This window comes from Trachemys scripta, chromosome 1 (assembly GCF_013100865.1).
Source record: "Trachemys scripta elegans isolate TJP31775 chromosome 1, CAS_Tse_1.0, whole genome shotgun sequence".
NCBI lineage: Eukaryota > Metazoa > Chordata > Testudines > Emydidae > Trachemys > Trachemys scripta.
In genome coordinates this window covers 342,823,103-342,840,387 of record NC_048298.1, presented here as the reverse complement: position 1 = coordinate 342,840,387, position 17,285 = coordinate 342,823,103, and the positions used below count along the sequence as shown (strand labels likewise).

General features: G+C 45.9%; 1 protein-coding gene across 2 annotated transcripts; it reads right to left on the bottom strand.

Moving 5' to 3' along the window:
- Positions 1-2,123: 2,123 nt before the first annotated feature.
- Positions 2,124-5,135, bottom strand: LOC117871383 (olfactory receptor 52R1-like). Of its 2 annotated transcripts, XM_034759308.1 has the most exons (3): positions 5,113-5,135; positions 3,822-3,842; positions 2,124-3,042 (listed from the first exon to the last, which is right to left on the bottom strand). In XM_034759308.1, exons 1-3 carry the CDS (start codon positions 5,133-5,135, stop codon positions 2,124-2,126), a joined length of 963 nt encoding a protein of 320 aa, XP_034615199.1. The 2 variants fall into 2 exon arrangements, with proteins under 2 accessions (XP_034615199.1, XP_034615200.1); XM_034759309.1 differs by lacking the exons at positions 3,822-3,842; positions 5,113-5,135 and having other exon boundaries at positions 2,124-3,077.
- Between the last annotated feature and the right edge of the window lie 12,150 nt (positions 5,136-17,285).

Below are 17,285 nucleotides of genomic sequence, written 5' to 3'. Positions count from 1 at the left end.
CCTGAAAGCACTTCTAGAGGAAAAAGGTGGTCCCAGGCTGGAAAGAAGGAATCCTGGCCCATGTATGGATTGGGTAACTGTTTGTCCCATCAGGGTGAGACACTGCTTGATTCAAATCCTGTCTAATTTATAGAACTGAGTTTGCAATTTTGCTTTATTTCTTAAGGTAATCTTCTTTGAGCTGTACACTTATTACTTGTCGTTAATAAATCTGTTCTGTTTTTTTAACCTAAAACCGTGTGTTGTTTGAAGTGTAAAGGGAAATCTGCTCAGGATCAGGGCTGGTGCATTGTCCTCTCCACATTGAGGAAGGGGCAGATGAGTAATAAACTTACCAGTCAGGCTTATAAACAGGACAAGCTGGTCAGCTCTGTGTCCCAGGCTGGTGAACTGGGGTTAGTTGGCTAGATCCTTGCTACAGGGGGTTCATGGATGGCTGGCGAAAGCATTCATGTAACTCAATTGGGTGTATCCCTGCCTGTGAATGTTTGCGTTAAGTGCGGGTCCTGTAGGCATCTAAAGCTTCTCACAGCCTGAGAGGGGAGGGGGCCCAGATTGATATGCTAGAGGGATCAGCAGTGCCCCAGTTCCAGATTATATCCTGACATAGTCCATCACAGTGGCATTACAAGCAGTGCAAAATGCACACCTTGTTGTTCTGAGTGAAATTTGAACTTCATACACTTGTGCAGAGATTTTAAGTGTGGTGGCTGAAGATCAAATAGGTCACCATATTTTTTTATTTTATGTTTCCTTATTTCAGAAAGGGAAGTAGGGACAGAAAAGCAACAAGATGAGAGAAAACAGCAAACAATTTCAAAATTCAAGCTATTCGGTTTTCAGGCAGCAGAAAAAGAAAACGAACATAGGTGAATTTTTAAGCTAAAGAAGATAGAGACTGCCAGAGAGGAGGCTCAAAAGAGTAGGTCTAGGGAACTAAAATAACAAGAAATTGAGGAGAAAGAGGGAAGAGCAGAAGCACTAGTTGGACTTCCTGGACAAGCAGAACCAGACCCTCCCCCCCCCCACACACACTATTTCCCACCTCTCCAAAAATCCACAAATGGGAACAGTTGTGTCCTGCATACAATGAGGCCATTGATATTGCTGAATACTTCACTATCTTTGAGAGGCTGTGTGTGATTCATGATGACCAGAAGATGCCCACTTTAGTTGAAAGTTAATTGGTAAAGCTCTGTATACGTTCAATAAAATGCCAATTGAGAATGCTTTTGATTATTGTAAATTCAAAGAAATGGTTTTGGAACAATTTCAGATTACCCCTGAAACATAAGGAGTGAAATTTAGGTATCTTAAGAGGGGTGCTGATATGAGTAATGTGGAATATGTTAAAAAAAAAAGAAAGATTTGATGGGAAAGTGGGTAAGGGGCAAAGATGTTACAAGCTTTGAAGGAATGTTTGACCTTTTTTCCTATTATCCAACCTAGACTTCCCCTACTGCCCTACCCTATAGCTTATCAACCTCTCCCCCTAGCTTAGTGTCATCCATGAACTTGCTGAGGGTGCAATCCATCACATCACCCAGACCATCAATGTTTGTATTAGAGTTGAGTGGGTATAATATTTAATTTTCTTTCTTATATACAGGAATTAGATACAGTGCTCCTGTCAGATAATTGCTAGGTTATATGCCAAAAAAAACTAGAGTTTTCAATAGTCTAAGTAGCCCCGGGAATCATGTATTTAAGTAGCCACCCCAATCAAACTTTGAAATGGCTCGATTGCAGTTGGTGTTTAGGGGAAAGGAGATTAAAATGATCCAGCAACTAATAAGGGGAGGGGAAGAGAGGAGCAAGGGACAGAGGTGGGGGGGGTTGCAGGGAAGAGATACAGCAGGTGCAGAGACTTGGCAGAAGCGTTAGTCTAAGGGTTGTGGTGCTGGGGGTCCAGCTTCCAGAAATTAAAAAGCTGGCAACCCACTGAATTGTACATAGACTGATTCCCCAGTTTATCATGCTGACACAGCAAAATGAGGTCAGGAAAGGATTTAATGTCTCTCTGACTGCCCAGAAAGTGATTCAGGGAAGAGGGCCCAGCACCATATCACCAGCCAACTCTACACGGAGCTTCGCCTGACAGCCATATCACCAGGGAAAAACTTTTAGGTCCCTTTATGAGAAAAGAGCCGGAGCAGCCTGTCCCGGATCTGTTTGGTCCTCACCCCATAGATGATGGGGTGTAACAAGGGGGGCACCAAAAGGTACACATTAGCCATGAGAATGAGGAAATGCAGGGGCACATTATGGCCAAACCGATGCGTAATGGAAGAGAAGAAATCTGGGATGTAAAAAACCAAGATGGCACAAAGATGGGAGCCGCAGGTCCCAAAAGTCTTGAGCCGAGCATCCTTTGTGGGGAGGCTGAAGATGGCCTTGAGGATCTGGATATATGACACAGTGATAAAAATGACATCCAGACCAATCACAGAGAATAGAATAAAGAGGCCGTAGTAACTACTGAGGCGGGTGTCGGCACAGGACAGCTTCACCACAGCTATGTGCTCACAGTAAGAGTGGGGGATGATGTTGGTTCTGCAATATGGCCACCGTCTCACTAGGAAGGGATAGGGCAATGCAAGTATTCCGCTGCGCAGCACCACAGCCAGGCCAATCTTGGCCACAACAGAATTTGTCAGGATGGTGGAATGTCTCAGGGGATGGCAGATGGCCACGTAGCGATCCAAAGCTAAGGCCACTAAGATCCCAGATTCCATCGCTGAGAAGCAGTGAATGAAGTACATCTGGGTGAGGCAGGCACTGAAATCGATCTCAGTGGAATTAAACCAGAAGATATTCAACATTTTGGGCACGGTGGCCGTGGACAGGACCAAGTCAGTGACGGCCAGCATGCAGAGGAAATAGTACATGGGCCCATGGAGACTCTGCTCCCTCTTCACAATGAACAGGATGGAAAAGTTCCCCAAGACAGCTATGGCGTACATGGTGCAGAAGGGGATGGAGATCCAGACATGGGCCATCTCCAGGCCAGGAATGCCCAGTAGGATGAAGGTGGAGGGGTTGGTGAAGTCGGTTGTGTTGGAATCTGACATGGAGTAGGGGAGAAGGTGTCCAACTCTGAGGCAGAACGGTGTCTCCTGCATGCACCGTAGGTTCCCCTGACTTCCTCTATGTGCCCAGGGTCCAGGGTGATGGCTGAAGTACAAATGCCTGGATGGGGAGACAATGTTAATATGAGACACTATATGCACTACTGGAGGTTGTTCTTGTGGGTGAAGTAGATTGGTTGCTCTTTATACACTGAGAAATGACATTCTCATTATTTAAATAAATGAATTATGAACAACTGAACATTCCTATGCTAAATCAATATATTATGATGCTCCATGCATCAATAATTCTTGCACGTCTTAGTGGGGGAACCTTAAGAGTCACCAACAGGAAACATGAGTGTGGATATTGGCTATCAATCATTGTTCCCTAATTCAGTGAAAGCTAGGCTAGAGAATCCATGCTATAGGGAGTTCCCCTTTCATCTGTTTGCTTAAAATATGAGAGTAGAAAAAAACCCAAACCTTTGCAAAGACATGTGCTGGGGAAACATCCCAACTAGAAAACAACTCAGAGAAAAGACCTCAGCATCATTGATAGCAGCTCCAGAGAAACACCTTCTCATTCACAGCAGTGGCCAAAACAAAAGCAATATTTGGATGCCTTAGGAATGGAATGGAGAAAAACCTGCTCTGGACACATGCTCAGTTTTGGTCACCCAGTCTCTATAAAGGATATAGCAAATAAAAAGGGGATTTCCAAGACAGGCGATGAGAATGGGGAGGCTGCCGTATGTGGACAGACTGAAAAGTCTGAGGCTGTTTAGAGACGAGACAAACAAGGGGGCATATGGTAGAAGATAGCAAAATAAGGAATGGATCTGATTATATTCATATGGACAAACAGAGAACACCAAACCTATAGTTTCTATAGACACAGTGCTGCTAAAGTTCTAATTCCCCAAAGCTGAGGGAAACTATCATCAAAACTGATTGGAAGGAAATAATTAGACAAAATATGGGAATGAAAATTGAGAGCGTTTTTTAACAGAGATCATTAGATAGCGAAAAAAGTCATGATTCCTCAGTCAAGAAGGTGAAAACCTTTGGCTAAGAAGCCGGTGCAGTTGCAAAGTAAAGGCAGGAATTAGAGTGGGGAAGATACATGCATACCAATGTGCAAAAGGGAAAATAGCCAGCAACAAATATCGGAAGTTATGAAAACTGATAAGGGACGTTGAAGACATCAGGGGAAAATCTGTAGCTGGCAGGGTTGAGGAGTACAAAAAGGAGGTTATTAAGTATGTTAAGAACAAAAGGAATCCTAGAAAAGATTTAGGGAAATTCCTTTTTACATTTATAAGCATTAAAAAAATTAAGGTACTGCTTAAAAAAAAAGATTTGAGAAGGTTAGGAAATATGGAAAAGCTGGTATGGAATTAGTTCAAGAAAAACATTCTATAATATAAGTAATGCCATTCACTACAGGGTTTAGGCAAACCTGGTCTTGTCAAGTAAACCTGATTTCATCCCTTTAATAGAGTACACATTTTGCTGATCAAGGGAACCATGCAGATTCAGTAAGCTTTGATTTTTCTAAGGCATTTGATTTATTTGGGGGAAACACTGAGATAAAATAATTAACACTCTAAATAAATATATGGAGATACCCCATCTCCTAGAACTGGAAGGGACCTTGAAAGGTCATTGAGCCCAGCCCCCTGCCTTCACTAGCAGGACCAAGTACTGATTTTTGCCCCAGATCCCTAAGTGGCCCACCTCAAGGATTAAACTCACAACCCTGGGTTTAGGAGGCCAATTGCTCAAACCACTGAGCTATCCCTCCCCCCTCTACAATATCAGTAGTGCACACATAAAATACACTAAAACTGGTGAACTGATAGATCGTAAATCAATTGCTAATAGGTCATTCTCAGTGAATGGGGCTGTTTGTAGTGGGGTTTTGCAGGGATCCGTTCTAGGACCAATGCTATTCAATATTTTCATCAATGATCTGAGAGGACATAGAAAATCACTGCAGAGAAAAATTTTCAGATGACCCAAAGATTGGCAGAGTGGTGACAATGAGGAGGACCGGGAAGGCATACCGATTGATCCGGAGCATTGGTAAGTGTGTCCCATGCAAAAAAAAATATTTTAATACAGTCAAATGCAAACTTATCCTCTCGTGGCAGGAAATACAAGCCTGACCCACAGTCTTGGACACTGTATTATACAATGCAAGGAAGCTGAACAGGATTTAGAAGTCATTGTGTAAAACCAACTCATTGTGAGCTCCCAGTGCCATGCTGTGGCCAAAGGGGCTGATATGATCCATGGATGTATAAACAGGGGAGTGGTGAGTTGGAGCAGGGGAAGGATTTTACCTCTGCACATGGCATTGGTGAAACCGATTGCATCCATTTCTGGGGTCCACACTTTAAAAGGATGAGAAAAATTGGAGAAGGTGCCGAAAAGAGCCACAAAAATGATTGGAGGCAGGAGAAAAAGCCGGACCGTGAGAAACTTGAAGGGTTTCATCTATTTAAGTTATCAAAAAGACTGATCAAGCAGACTCTTTCATGGGGAGATAACCGTGGGTAGCAACGGGCTCTGTAATCTAGAGGAGAAAGGCAAAGCAGGGCCCAGTGGGTGGAAGCTGAACACAGACAAATTCCAGCTGGAATTAATGGCCAAATGTTCAGCACGGAGGGTGCTTAACCGTTGGGACAAACTGACAAGGGAAGTGGTGGATTCTCCAATTCTCCATGTCGGCAGATCCAGACCAAATGTTTTATTGCAAAATCTGCCTGAAGGCTTGTCTTCAATTAAAATGTTATAGCAGCGCTGCCTTAGTGCTTCTCTGTAGACACTACTTACACCACAGGCAGGGCTCCTTCCATCAGCATAGGTAATCCACCTCCCCGAGAAGTGGTAGCTAGGTGGATGGAAGAAATCTTAAGTTTACGTCTTCATGTCTACACCAGAGTTAGATTGATGTTTGGATTTTTTTGCTGTTTCAAAATAGGCAAATGCAACATTAAGTTGTATTAGCAGAGGCATAGCATTCAAGTCACAGTATGTGATAGTATTCCTCTACGAAGCACTGGTTTGGCCTCAGCTGGAGTACTGTGTATAATTATGGTCACCAATGTATGGGAAGGATGTATAGAAACTGCAAAGGATCCAGAGGTGAGTGACAAAGATGACTAAAGGGATGGAATACAAGCCATAAGACCAAAAGGTGGAAGGAACTTGTTATGTTTAGTGTGGAAAAGAGGAGATTAAGTGGGGACGTGATAGCCTTCTTCAAATACTTGAAAGGCTGCCATAAAGAGGTGGAGGAAAGCTGTTTTGTCTTACCACAGAGGACAGGACAAGAGGCAATTATTTCAAACTTCCACCATATCAGATATAAATTAAATTTCAGGAAAAACTTCCTAACTGTAAGAAAAGGAGGACAGTGGAACTGTGGATAGCCCTTAGTCTTCAATGATTAAGTCACACCTCAGTAAGAAGATGTCATTTTCAGTTGCTTGGAAGTTTGTCAAATTTTAGGTGTTTGGACTGAAATTTCCCAGGCCGGGTGTCTGCTTCTGGCTGAATTGTCTTTTGAAAGTTTATGGCATAACAGTTCAGCCAATTTCTCAAATGAAGCTTGGAGAAAATATGTCTTACCCATGTTGAAAAATTCTTATAATTGTTCAGTGAGGAGCCCTAGCAGCTGTCCAGCAGATAAAAAGCAGGTAACAGCCCCCAATTAACAGCCAGATCTTTAAGTGGAAGAGGAAGTGACAGTGGCAGTGCATTAACACACAGCTGGTTCCTGAAGTCTTTACTGAGTTCTTATTCCAAGGGTTGTTTTGCCTCAGTGAGGTCTGAGCAAAGTACGTGCCCCAGCCTCAGAATTTGGCTTTGTATTGTACATCTCTTAAAACCTTTCATCCTGAAGGATCCACTGTGCCAATGAAATGCAGCCACTTTGGTGCTGGAGGCCATCAGCTGGGTCGGGCAGGGGTGCACAGAAAACAGTGACATTTTGGCCAGGGATACTGTGAAAGGATCACAGTGAAAGGACCACAGACTTGCTCTCTAGCCCATCATTCCCAGATTGCCCTGGGTTTGTTGAGCAGGTGAGCTTCTCAGCAAGAGATGGGTACCTGTGAATTCTGAAAGGGAAGTGTCCTCCCTGGGAATCCCCCTCAGGTAGCCGTGTCCCTCGCCTCTCTCACCCCAGCATCTATAGCAACATCCAATGCCAAGAGCCAACACGGGGATATTCACCATTTATAATATAGCTCTGTGAAGTCCCGGTGCGGTTTGCTCGGCCTCTAGGGGAGAAGCAGCATTTGGATGTAAAGAGGCTTGAGATAAGCTTGTCTGGGCTTCTGTGCCAATTATCCAGCTTTAGGATAAACAGTAACTAAGATACCTTCCCAAAGGGAGATGAGAACTCTGGGGCTCTGTGCTGAGTCAGAGAGGAATTGGCTGTTTTGAGTATTTGTGTATATTTAAAAATTATACTTGATTAGCAAGAAAACTAGGGATAATGCCTAGATCTCCATTGGGTCTAACACCCTGTAAATGCCCAGGATAACTGGGTAGATAGTAGAGAGACAGATCTGGAGGAGACGACTGAGCGGAAACATGAACACTTCTGGAGGCACACTGGGCTGTTGTTAAGGGATCAGAGATCAGTAATTCTCACCAGTAACTATGATCATACTGTGCAGTACCTTTCATTGAAGGCTCTTCAAAGCACCAAGCAAAGGAAAGTCACTATGAACATAACCCCATTATACAGATAGATAAACTGAGGCACAGGGAGATGTGATTTAGCCAAAGTCACACAGAAAATGACAGACAGAATCCATCACTTCTGACTTCCCTGCTGTAACCATGGTCTCCCTATAGGGCTTCTTGTTTACTACTCCAAGCATGTCCAAGACCTTTCCCCAAATATCATGCATGTTACACCTTTTTGTAGGATTTACGATAGGTACCAAATTTTCTGTTATAATGTTTAGCATTACCAACAAATTTTGCATCATGAGATTTAACAATAACACCAAATCTTTTATCACAGGTAGGCATTTCCAAGTATTCTTATTATTCCACACTTTTTGCTTGGACAGTTTCCTTTGTTCAAAACCCTTTGTGTCATTCAATCCCCCCTGAACATTAACATGTTTAATTACTGATTTTCCTTTTCCCTCAGTGTTCCCTTCAGTCAGCCTAAGGTCATTTTTGCTGTCTTGGTATTCCAGGGTCTGCTGAGGTTAGGATGTAAGGGGACTTTGCGTGTTGGCTAGCCCCCTGTGGAGCAGCTTCCCAGCCCCAAGGTTATGCCCATGGAAAAAATAAACCCGCCCCCATCTCATGCTTTCCTTGTGATCTCCACTCCCAGCACTGCAACCTAGAGAGTTGTGATCTGATTCACATCCTGTCTTAAAGAGACAGAGTTAGTTTTCACAAGCACGTGATGGACAAAGTCCTGAAAAATTGGGACCTGGATAGGGTTACACTCCGTCACCCCTCTCTCTATCCCCAAGAGGTCAGTTGCATGACTGCTTTTCTCCGGGAGGTCAGTTACACAGTTCCATCTCACAGCCTGAGCCACAGGAAGGGTGCCTTGGGGCACAGATGCTTAATCAGCCATTCTGTCCTGGGCATCCTCCCACCACGTGACCAACGAGGGGACATTCCTGTACTCTGACTATCATACTTCCATCTTGCACAGGCCCACTCCTGCAGCATTCATAGAATCATAGAATCATAGAAGATTGGCAGGGATGGTGTCCATAGCCTTTGCCAGAAGCTGTGAATGAGCGACAGAGGATGATTCCCTGTTCTGTTCATTTCCTCTGGGGCACCTGGCACTGACCACTGTCAGAAGTGAGGATACTGGGCTAGACGGACCTTTGGTCTGACCCACTATGGCCGTTCTTATGTTCTTAAGATTAGGGTTGGAAGAGACCTCAGGAGATCATCTACTCCAACCCCCTGCTCAAAGCAGGATCAACCCCAAATAAATCATCCCAGAGAGGGCTTTGACAAGCTGGGCCTTAAAAACCTCTAAGGATGGAGATTCCATCACCTCCCTTGGTATCCAGTCCAGTGATTCGCCATCCTACTAGTGAAATAGTGTTTCCTAATATCCAACCTGGACCTCCCCACTGCAACTTGAGACCACTGCTCCTTGTTCTGTCATCTGCCACCACTGAGAACAGCCGAGCTCCATCCTCTTTGGAACCCCCTTCAGGTCGTTGAAGGCTGCTATCAAATCCCCTGATTTGGCTGGCTCTGTTCTAGGACCACCATTTGGTGTCTGTGACAGTTTCTCTCTTCTCAGAGATCCAGGCTGAACTACTGGAATTTTGAGAATAGGCTGCTGGAGAATGTGGGCTTTGTGGCATCCTTCTGGGGGTTCTGGAAGGCCTGACAGAGGAAGCAGCATGCCTTTCCTATGGCATAGCGTTGATAGGTTGTCGGGAAGCTGCACATCTGGCTATTCTGCCGTGACTACACCCAGGGCAGCAGCCAGCAGACTGTTGGGCTGTTGGAGCAGGTGGTCTTTGAAGTGGAGAGGCATCTGGCCTCCAGGCCTGGGGATCCATCCCTCTGCAGAGCATGCTGGGAGAAGAGAGAGGAGCTCCGGGCCCTGGAGGATTATCACTCCTGGGTGTAGCCCAGTCGGCCAGCTTACCTGTATTATAGTCACTGCTTTGTTATTTTGATTTGTTATATTTAGCAGTAACGCAAAGAACCTACAGGCTTTTAGCCTGTAAGATTTGGCTTTAGTAGATAGTGTGAGGCTTGAGGCCTATAACCTTTGGCATAGATAGACTTAAGTAACTCATAAGTTATAGGGAACAGAAAGTGGTATGCCAGAGGGAGCATTTTGTCCAGAATACTGACATTAGCCACCCACAGAACATAGCTGACACTAGCACAGAACAGAGCTGACACCAGCATCCGGAAGGTTCCGGACAGAACGTCCGACCGCAAAGGTACCACGACAGCAAATTGATGTGAATGCTAATAGGGTAACACCATACCTATACTAACCTATAAAAAACGGACACCTTAAGGGGAGGAAATACAAATAAGGACCTCTATTGAATATGCATTGGACATGGCAGCGACAGCATAACCTATTATAAAAGTAACATCCTAGGGGCAGCAGATAGGTTGGAGAGATGTAGACCTTTGGAGGGGCCAGAATGATGGCCACCGGGGAAGATGAGGATGATGACAGTGATGAGAAAGAGAATGGTTAAGTATGAAAGATAAGGGTGTAAGTATGGACGTCCAAATGTACTTTCTGTATTATCTCTATCTGCCTTGTTGAGTTTAAGTGTGTGTATAACTTTGCTAAATTATTAATAAATCATATATTTATATACAGAGAGAGTTCCTATGGTGTGAGTGTTGCACCTGTGCACATCAGGGTTCCTAAATTATATGATAATTTTACAATAATCTTACTGGGCCTGATCTTGGGACAAGAACCTGTTAATCCTCAAGTTACAATTATATATACCCAACTTTGGGTCAGGCTACGTGGGGCGCATTTGTTTGGTCCTGCATCCATCTTCTTTGGGAGATAGATCATAGTTCCTGCTTTTTCTATGCCCTGGAGAGAAAGAGCGGGGCCAAAATGCACATCAACTGCCTTTTGGGAGAGGCTGGCCCCACCTCACGGATCCAGAGGAGATGGTTAGAAGAGCCAGGGCCTTCTACGCTGGCCTTTTGTCACCGGCTCTGACTGACACCGATGCTTGCAAGATGCTTGCAAAAGAACTCCCAATGATCAGTGCAGGTGAATGGGACCAGCTGGAACTACCTCTCACTCTGGCCAAGTTCTTGGAAGCCCTCCATCTCATACCCACTAATAAATTTCAGGGCATGAATGATTCAACTGATATGTTTAAAGAAGCACGTGAGATCTTTTTCAGGGGGATAAGGCAACATGCCACATGTATAGATAATATAACAAAGTAGCATATGCATTCATTCACACACACGCACACGCACACGCACACACACACACACGCACACACACACACCAGTTCTGTAGATGTTATAGTTACCAGTCTGTTGCTTGAATCAACCTAATGGCCAGTTAGGCTGAGAGCGAGGGGAGGAGTCGGGGTCTGTTGGTCCGGACTGATGCTCCACATCGTAGCAGGACGGAACCCAAAGAATCATGGAGGACACCACAACCTTTATAGGAGTCTTCTTTCATGCAGATATATGCTTTTTGCCTTGTCAGGCCCTTAGTCAGTCACTTAGCATCATAATCAGTCTTTATGTGACTTATGTTTATTTGAAAGTTGTTTATGCAGTTATTCGATATCAGTATGCTGACAATCCCTTCCGGGTGTTGTTGTTCTAGGGGGGAGTCATTATCTGTTCCTGGTCAAAGGGGCACCTGCCTCTAGCTTCTGGGATCATCAATCTGCTCTGGTCTGGTTTTCTTTTCACAATGGGCCCAAATTATAATTGTTCATGCCTCTGAGTCTCAACACCTCCTTTGGCCATCTGCATGTACAGTGGCCTTCACACTTATCTTTCTTAAAACATTCTCACAAGCTACTTCTAACACTAAAACTTCTTTTATCTATTACAAGGCCTTCCATAACATTCCATTCTTTCTAATTTACATTTATTGTAACTTCAGAAACTAAGGCTGACATCTGCAGCCTCTCTGAGAACTACACATTAGCATTACAAACTTTAATCAAAGGACCTAACCTTAAACTAAATTAATCTTAAAACTTTATTTTATTGATAATATTCATTATACTTATACTAATCATTAATATTAGGGATACACAACCATGAATTTCTGATACGTGTTCTGGGACATCCTTAGTCCGGACATTGCCACCGTCTTTGCCAAGTCCTTAGGGAGTGGGGTCCTCCCTCTGTCATGCAGGTGAGCTGTGCTCACCTTGCTAGCCAAGAAGGACCTTCATGACATTAGGAACTGGAGTACCATCTTGCTCCTCAGTATGGACTACCAAGTCTTAGCAAAAGCCATTTCATTGCGGCTGGCATCCTTGCTGGCAGACGTGGCCCATCCTGACCAGACACTGTCTGGTACACTGTCCGGGCTGCACTATATTTGATCATTTGTATTTGTTCCAGAGCTCAGGTGTATGGTTGGTCTATCATTTGCCCTTCCAACCTGGAACAGGAGAAGATGTTCAACAGGATGGATCACAGGTATCTCCTGGGCACTCTGTAGGCTTTCAGCTTCGGGCCCCAGTTTGTGGGTTTTCTCCAGGTGCTGCACGCCTCCATGGACTGTTTGGTCAGGCTCAACCGGACCCTGACAGAACCAGTCAGCTTTGGGCGAGGGGTATATCAGGGTTGTCTGCTGTCAGGACAGCTGTATATTCTGGCGATCGAGCCCTTCCTCTGTCTCCTCTGCTGGAGGTTGACAGCATTAGTGTTTTGAGAGCTGGAGTTGTGGGCAGTCCTGTCAGCAAATGCCGACAATGTGCTTCTTGTGGCCCAGGACCCAGGTGGACCTGGTGTGGCTGGAGGCCAGCCACTCAATCTACTCCTTGCTGGGGTCAATTGGGTAAAGCGGTCTAGACTGATGTTTGGGGATGAGTGGGGGATGATCTCCCTCCTACCTGCACTTCAGGCCATTTGGTGGAGCACAGGTCCACTGCTTTATCTCAGCATCTAACTTTCCACCATACCTCCTACTCTGCCAGAGAACTGGCAGGATTTGGAGGTCAGGGTGTGAGTGGTTGAGGAGATAGACAGAGCTTCTCTGGTGCCTCTCCCTTCAGGCGAGGGAACTAGTGCTTAACCAACTAGTCCTGTCCATGCTATGGCATCAGCTCAACACCCTGAGCTCGGCGCTGGGGTCCCTGGCCTGGATCTAGAGATCAGCTCTATGGTTTTAGGACTGCACTGTGTCTCTGCAAGGGTTTTGAGTCTTCCCCTGTCTCCACAGCCAGGTCCATGTCTTCTACCTTCAGGCCCTGCAGAGACTCCTTTACAGTGAAGGTGGTCCGGCATGGAGGACATTGGCACACACCTTCCTCCATCACCTGAGAGGGCTCCAAGATGACCAGCTGGTCTTTTATTTCCATGCGAGGGATTTTCCATGAGACTTCTCCAAGCTGCCGGTCTTCTACCAGGACCTCCTCCAGACCTGGAAGGTGCTATCAGCAACCAGGTCCGTGTTGGCTGCCTAGCTGCAGACATCCTGGTGGAGCCCCTGCTCTACAACACCCATCTTCATGAGGAGGTGGCAGAGCCCCCCTTGGTGCACTGGTGGCTGCTCCTGGCACAAGCCACCAGAATCAGATACCTCCTGGACTAAATCTGGGAGGAATGGGTGGCTCTCTGAGCACTCAGTCAGTGCATAGGTTTCTCCACCCTTCAGACCCCCCTGCACGTACTCCAGGTTTTCTTTGAGCGGGTTTTCTTTGAGCGGGCCCTGCGAGAGGGTTTTCCCTGCCCTCCTCTCACCACAACCTTCTGCACTTTTTCATTGGGCCCCTGTCCCTAAAGCCCTCGGGGCCCCTCCCTTTCATAAACCAAACCAGCCCTAGCCGCGCCAAGGGAACAACTTTACATGCTTGTGCTCCTCACATTTCACTTCCTCACCCTTGTGTGCCGCACCGATACCAACTGTTCAGATGTCCTAACACCTAGGGAGGGTGAGGAACCCTGGTGGGCCATACTGTGCTCCACCCTGGTCCCACAGCCTGCTGAGGATATGAGCTGGTGGCTCCTTCGTGGAGCCCTGAGCATGGGCATGTACCTGGCACAGTTCACTCACGTCCCTGATGCCTGCCTCTTTTGTGGCATGAGGGAGACCCTGGCATATGCCTATCTAGAATGAGCTGGGTTTCCGCCCCTATAATGGCTAATCCAGAACCTCTTCTTGAGGTTCTAGCTGTATTTTTTCTTGCACCTTTTCATATACACTCAGCCTGTCAGTGACCCACAAAGTTGTGAGACCTCCTCATCAACCTCCTCCTGGCCCTAGCCAAAGTAGCCATTTACAACACCAGGAGGAGGATGCTGGATAGGGAGATGGTCTGCCATTGTGGGGCCTTAGTCTGTTCGTCCCTTGTCTCACATATCCAGGAACAGTTCCTCTGGGTGGCACCCACTGCATCTCTAGGAAGCTTTGAGGAGCAATGGGTGCTGTCCGGGGTTCTCTGCTCGGTGTCCCCTTCTGGATCCCTAGTTTTAAACTTATGACCCCCCTACTCCCAGCCCTGTTATTTCTTACTTGTTCCCCAACTTTAGTGACTCCTGGATTCAGTTGCTCCTCCCTCGAGGCTGGGGGAGGGACCTTTAGATGCCACCATCCTCCTGGGATTTCAGTAAGGACTCACTACATGCCTAGATGTCAATCTATGTTTCAGGGGTAATCTGAAATTGTTTCAAACCCATTCCTTTGAATTTACAATAATCTAAAGCAGTGGTTCTCAACCAGGGGTCCGGGGCCCCCAGGGGGCCTTGAGCAGGTTTCAGGGGGGCCTTGAAGCATGGCCAGCATAAAGCCTAAGCCCCACCACATAGGGCTGAAGCCCAGGTCTCTGGACCCTGCCACCCAGGGCTGAAGCTGAAGTCTGAACAATGTAGCTTTGTGGGGGTCCCTGTAGCATGGGGGCCCAGGCAATTGCCCTGCTTGCTATCCCCTAACACCATCCCCTATTTTTATATGCAGAAAACCAATTATTGTGGCACAGGTGGGCCGTGGTGTTTTTATAGCATGTTCTCGGAAAGAAAAAGTTTGAGAACCCCTGATCTAAAGCATCATCAATTGTCATTTTATTAAATATATGCAGAGCTTTACCAGTCAACTTGGCAACTAAAGTGGGCATCTTCTGATCATCAGGAATCTTATGAATCACACACAGCCTCTCAAAGGTAGTGAAGTATTCAGCAATATCATCTGCCTCATTGTATGCAGGACATAACAGTCATCATTTATGGATTTTTGGAGAGGTGGGAATCAGTAGAGTGGGAAGGTTCTGGTTCTGCTTTTAGAGCATGTCCAGTTGGTGTTTCTGCTTTCCCTGTTTCTCCTCAATTTCTTGTTGTTTTGATTCGATATTCTTTCTGTGTTCAGACTCCTCTCTGGCTTCCTCTCTGCCTGCTTTAGACTAATATTCTCTTATGTTCTTTTTTCTATTTCTACTGACTACAATCTGAACAGCTCCAATTTCAAAATTGGAGTGTAGGAAGTGTTCACCAGGGTAGGAAGTGCAAATCTCACTCAGAAAAACAAGATGTGCATTTCACCCCGCTTGCAATGCCACTATGATGGACTTCCCCGAGGTACCGCTGAATCTGGAACTGGGATACCGCTGAGCTGTCTGGCATAGCAATCTGTGCCCCTTCTCATTCTGTGATTATGTGACAATCTGTGAACCCCTCCAATCCTGCATTCACACACACATTAAGAGGAAGGTACACACCCAGCTGAGTTATATGAATGTTTTCGCCAGCCAGTCAAGAACCAAGCCTAGAGAGGCTCCAACCAATTCCTCCCAGTTCCCCCACCTAGGACCCGAGAGCGGTACCATCTTGCCCTAGTCAGAAGCCCAATCAATGTACGCTTATTAGCCAGTCTGCCCCTCCCTCAATGTGGAAAGGACAATGCACCCTGTTTCTGATCAGATTTCCCTTTACACTTCACACAACACAATGGTTTAGGTAAAAAATAGAAAAGTGGTTTATGAACTACAGAACTATAGATTTTAAATGATTAAGACCATCCCCAGGAAAGTCCATCAGGTGGAGATAAGCTTCTTCCATGGCCCACTGTGTTCACTAATTGGTCGTCAAGTTGAATAGTCCAGCAAACCATAATATTTCCATTGACACCTCACATGACAAACTTTGTACAAGATCTGTTGTAATTATATAACAATGGTGACTTTAAGGGTGCCAGGGTGTTGCTTTGGGTCATACAGTATCACAACACTATATCTATAGAATGAAAGCTCTCTGAGATCTAATGTTGTATATAACATAGACATCTGCATCATGAAGAAGACTGCGTTCTGTCTGTAGCACAAGGGAAAAGCAAGCCGAGGTACAGATGGAAGGAAAATGAAAGTGTTTTCCCCGTTACCCCATCACACTTCCAATACATGACCCCCTGAAAATGTCCCTGACTGTTTACTTTTTGAGTGTCACCTGCACTTTCTGTTTCTCAGACCTCAGTGTCATACACATTCCAGGATAAACAGACCTGTTGCAAGTATCAGAGGGGTAGCCGTGTTAGTCTGGATCTGTAAAAAGCAACAGAGAGTCCTGTGGCACCTTTAAGACTCAGGGTACGTCTATACTTACCCGCTGGTTCGGCGGCTAGCAATCGATCTTCTGGGATCGATTTATCGTGTCTTGTCTAGACCAGATAAATCGATCCCAGAAGTGCTCACCGTCGACGCGGGTAATCCTGCTCCGCAAGAGGAGTAGGCGGAGTCGACGGGGGAGCCTGCCTGCTGCGTGTGCACCCGTGGTAAGTACCTTTAAGTTCGAACTAAGATACTTCGACTTCAGCTACGTTATTCACGTAGCCGAAGTTGCGTATCTTAGTTCGAACTGGGGGCTTAGTGTGGACCAGGCCTAAGAGACCTGTTGCAACAGTGTTTGGGGAGCCATTCATCCCGTCAGACATCATCATCATCATCATCTTCATGGTAAATCCCAGAGGAACATAGCCTCCTTGCAAACCAAGTGCTGCCTGGATCAATCTCTGGGAAGGTGCTTTAAGGGGTCAGGTTGTATATTTGGTTTATACTCATCCCGGGTATTCTTCTCATGCCACCTAAGTTTTTGACACCCACCTAATAGCAAGCTATGTAGTGCCACTCCTTGGTATGCTCACTTCAGAATTTATTGTCTTTCACTCTAGTAATGTGTCCCCAGCAAGAAAGCTGCCAAAACTGACACAGTGCTGAAGGGGGCATTGCTGGGTTCAGCTTCAGATATCCTCATTCCTGATCTTGTGCTGCCACCTGATATGGAACAGCTGCTGGAGACTGGGGCATGGAAAATGTCAGCCCAAAGTTCCTCATCCTTCCTGAACACTCCCCCCATTGCTCCCATTCACTGGAGCTGGGGTACGCATTCTTCTATAGATCTGCAGCTTTGTAGCAAGTCTGATGCCACGGCATCACCATAGGGGCTGCAGACGGGAACAGGGCAGCAGCTGCTGCTGTACAAGTGCCCACATCTTTTGAGCAGCCTCCAGCCCTGTCT

Coding starts and splice junctions, on each gene's coding strand:
- LOC117871383 (XM_034759308.1), bottom strand. CDS start 5,135: ATGCCTTCCCGGTCCTCCTCATT. Junction 3,843..5,112: donor CCTTCCCGGTCCTCCTCATT/GTCACCACTCTG, acceptor AAACAGCCTCAG/ACTTTTCAGTCTGTCCACAT. Junction 3,043..3,821: donor CTTTTCAGTCTGTCCACATA/CGGCAGCCTCCC, acceptor AACCGACTTCAC/CAACCCCTCCACCTTCATCC.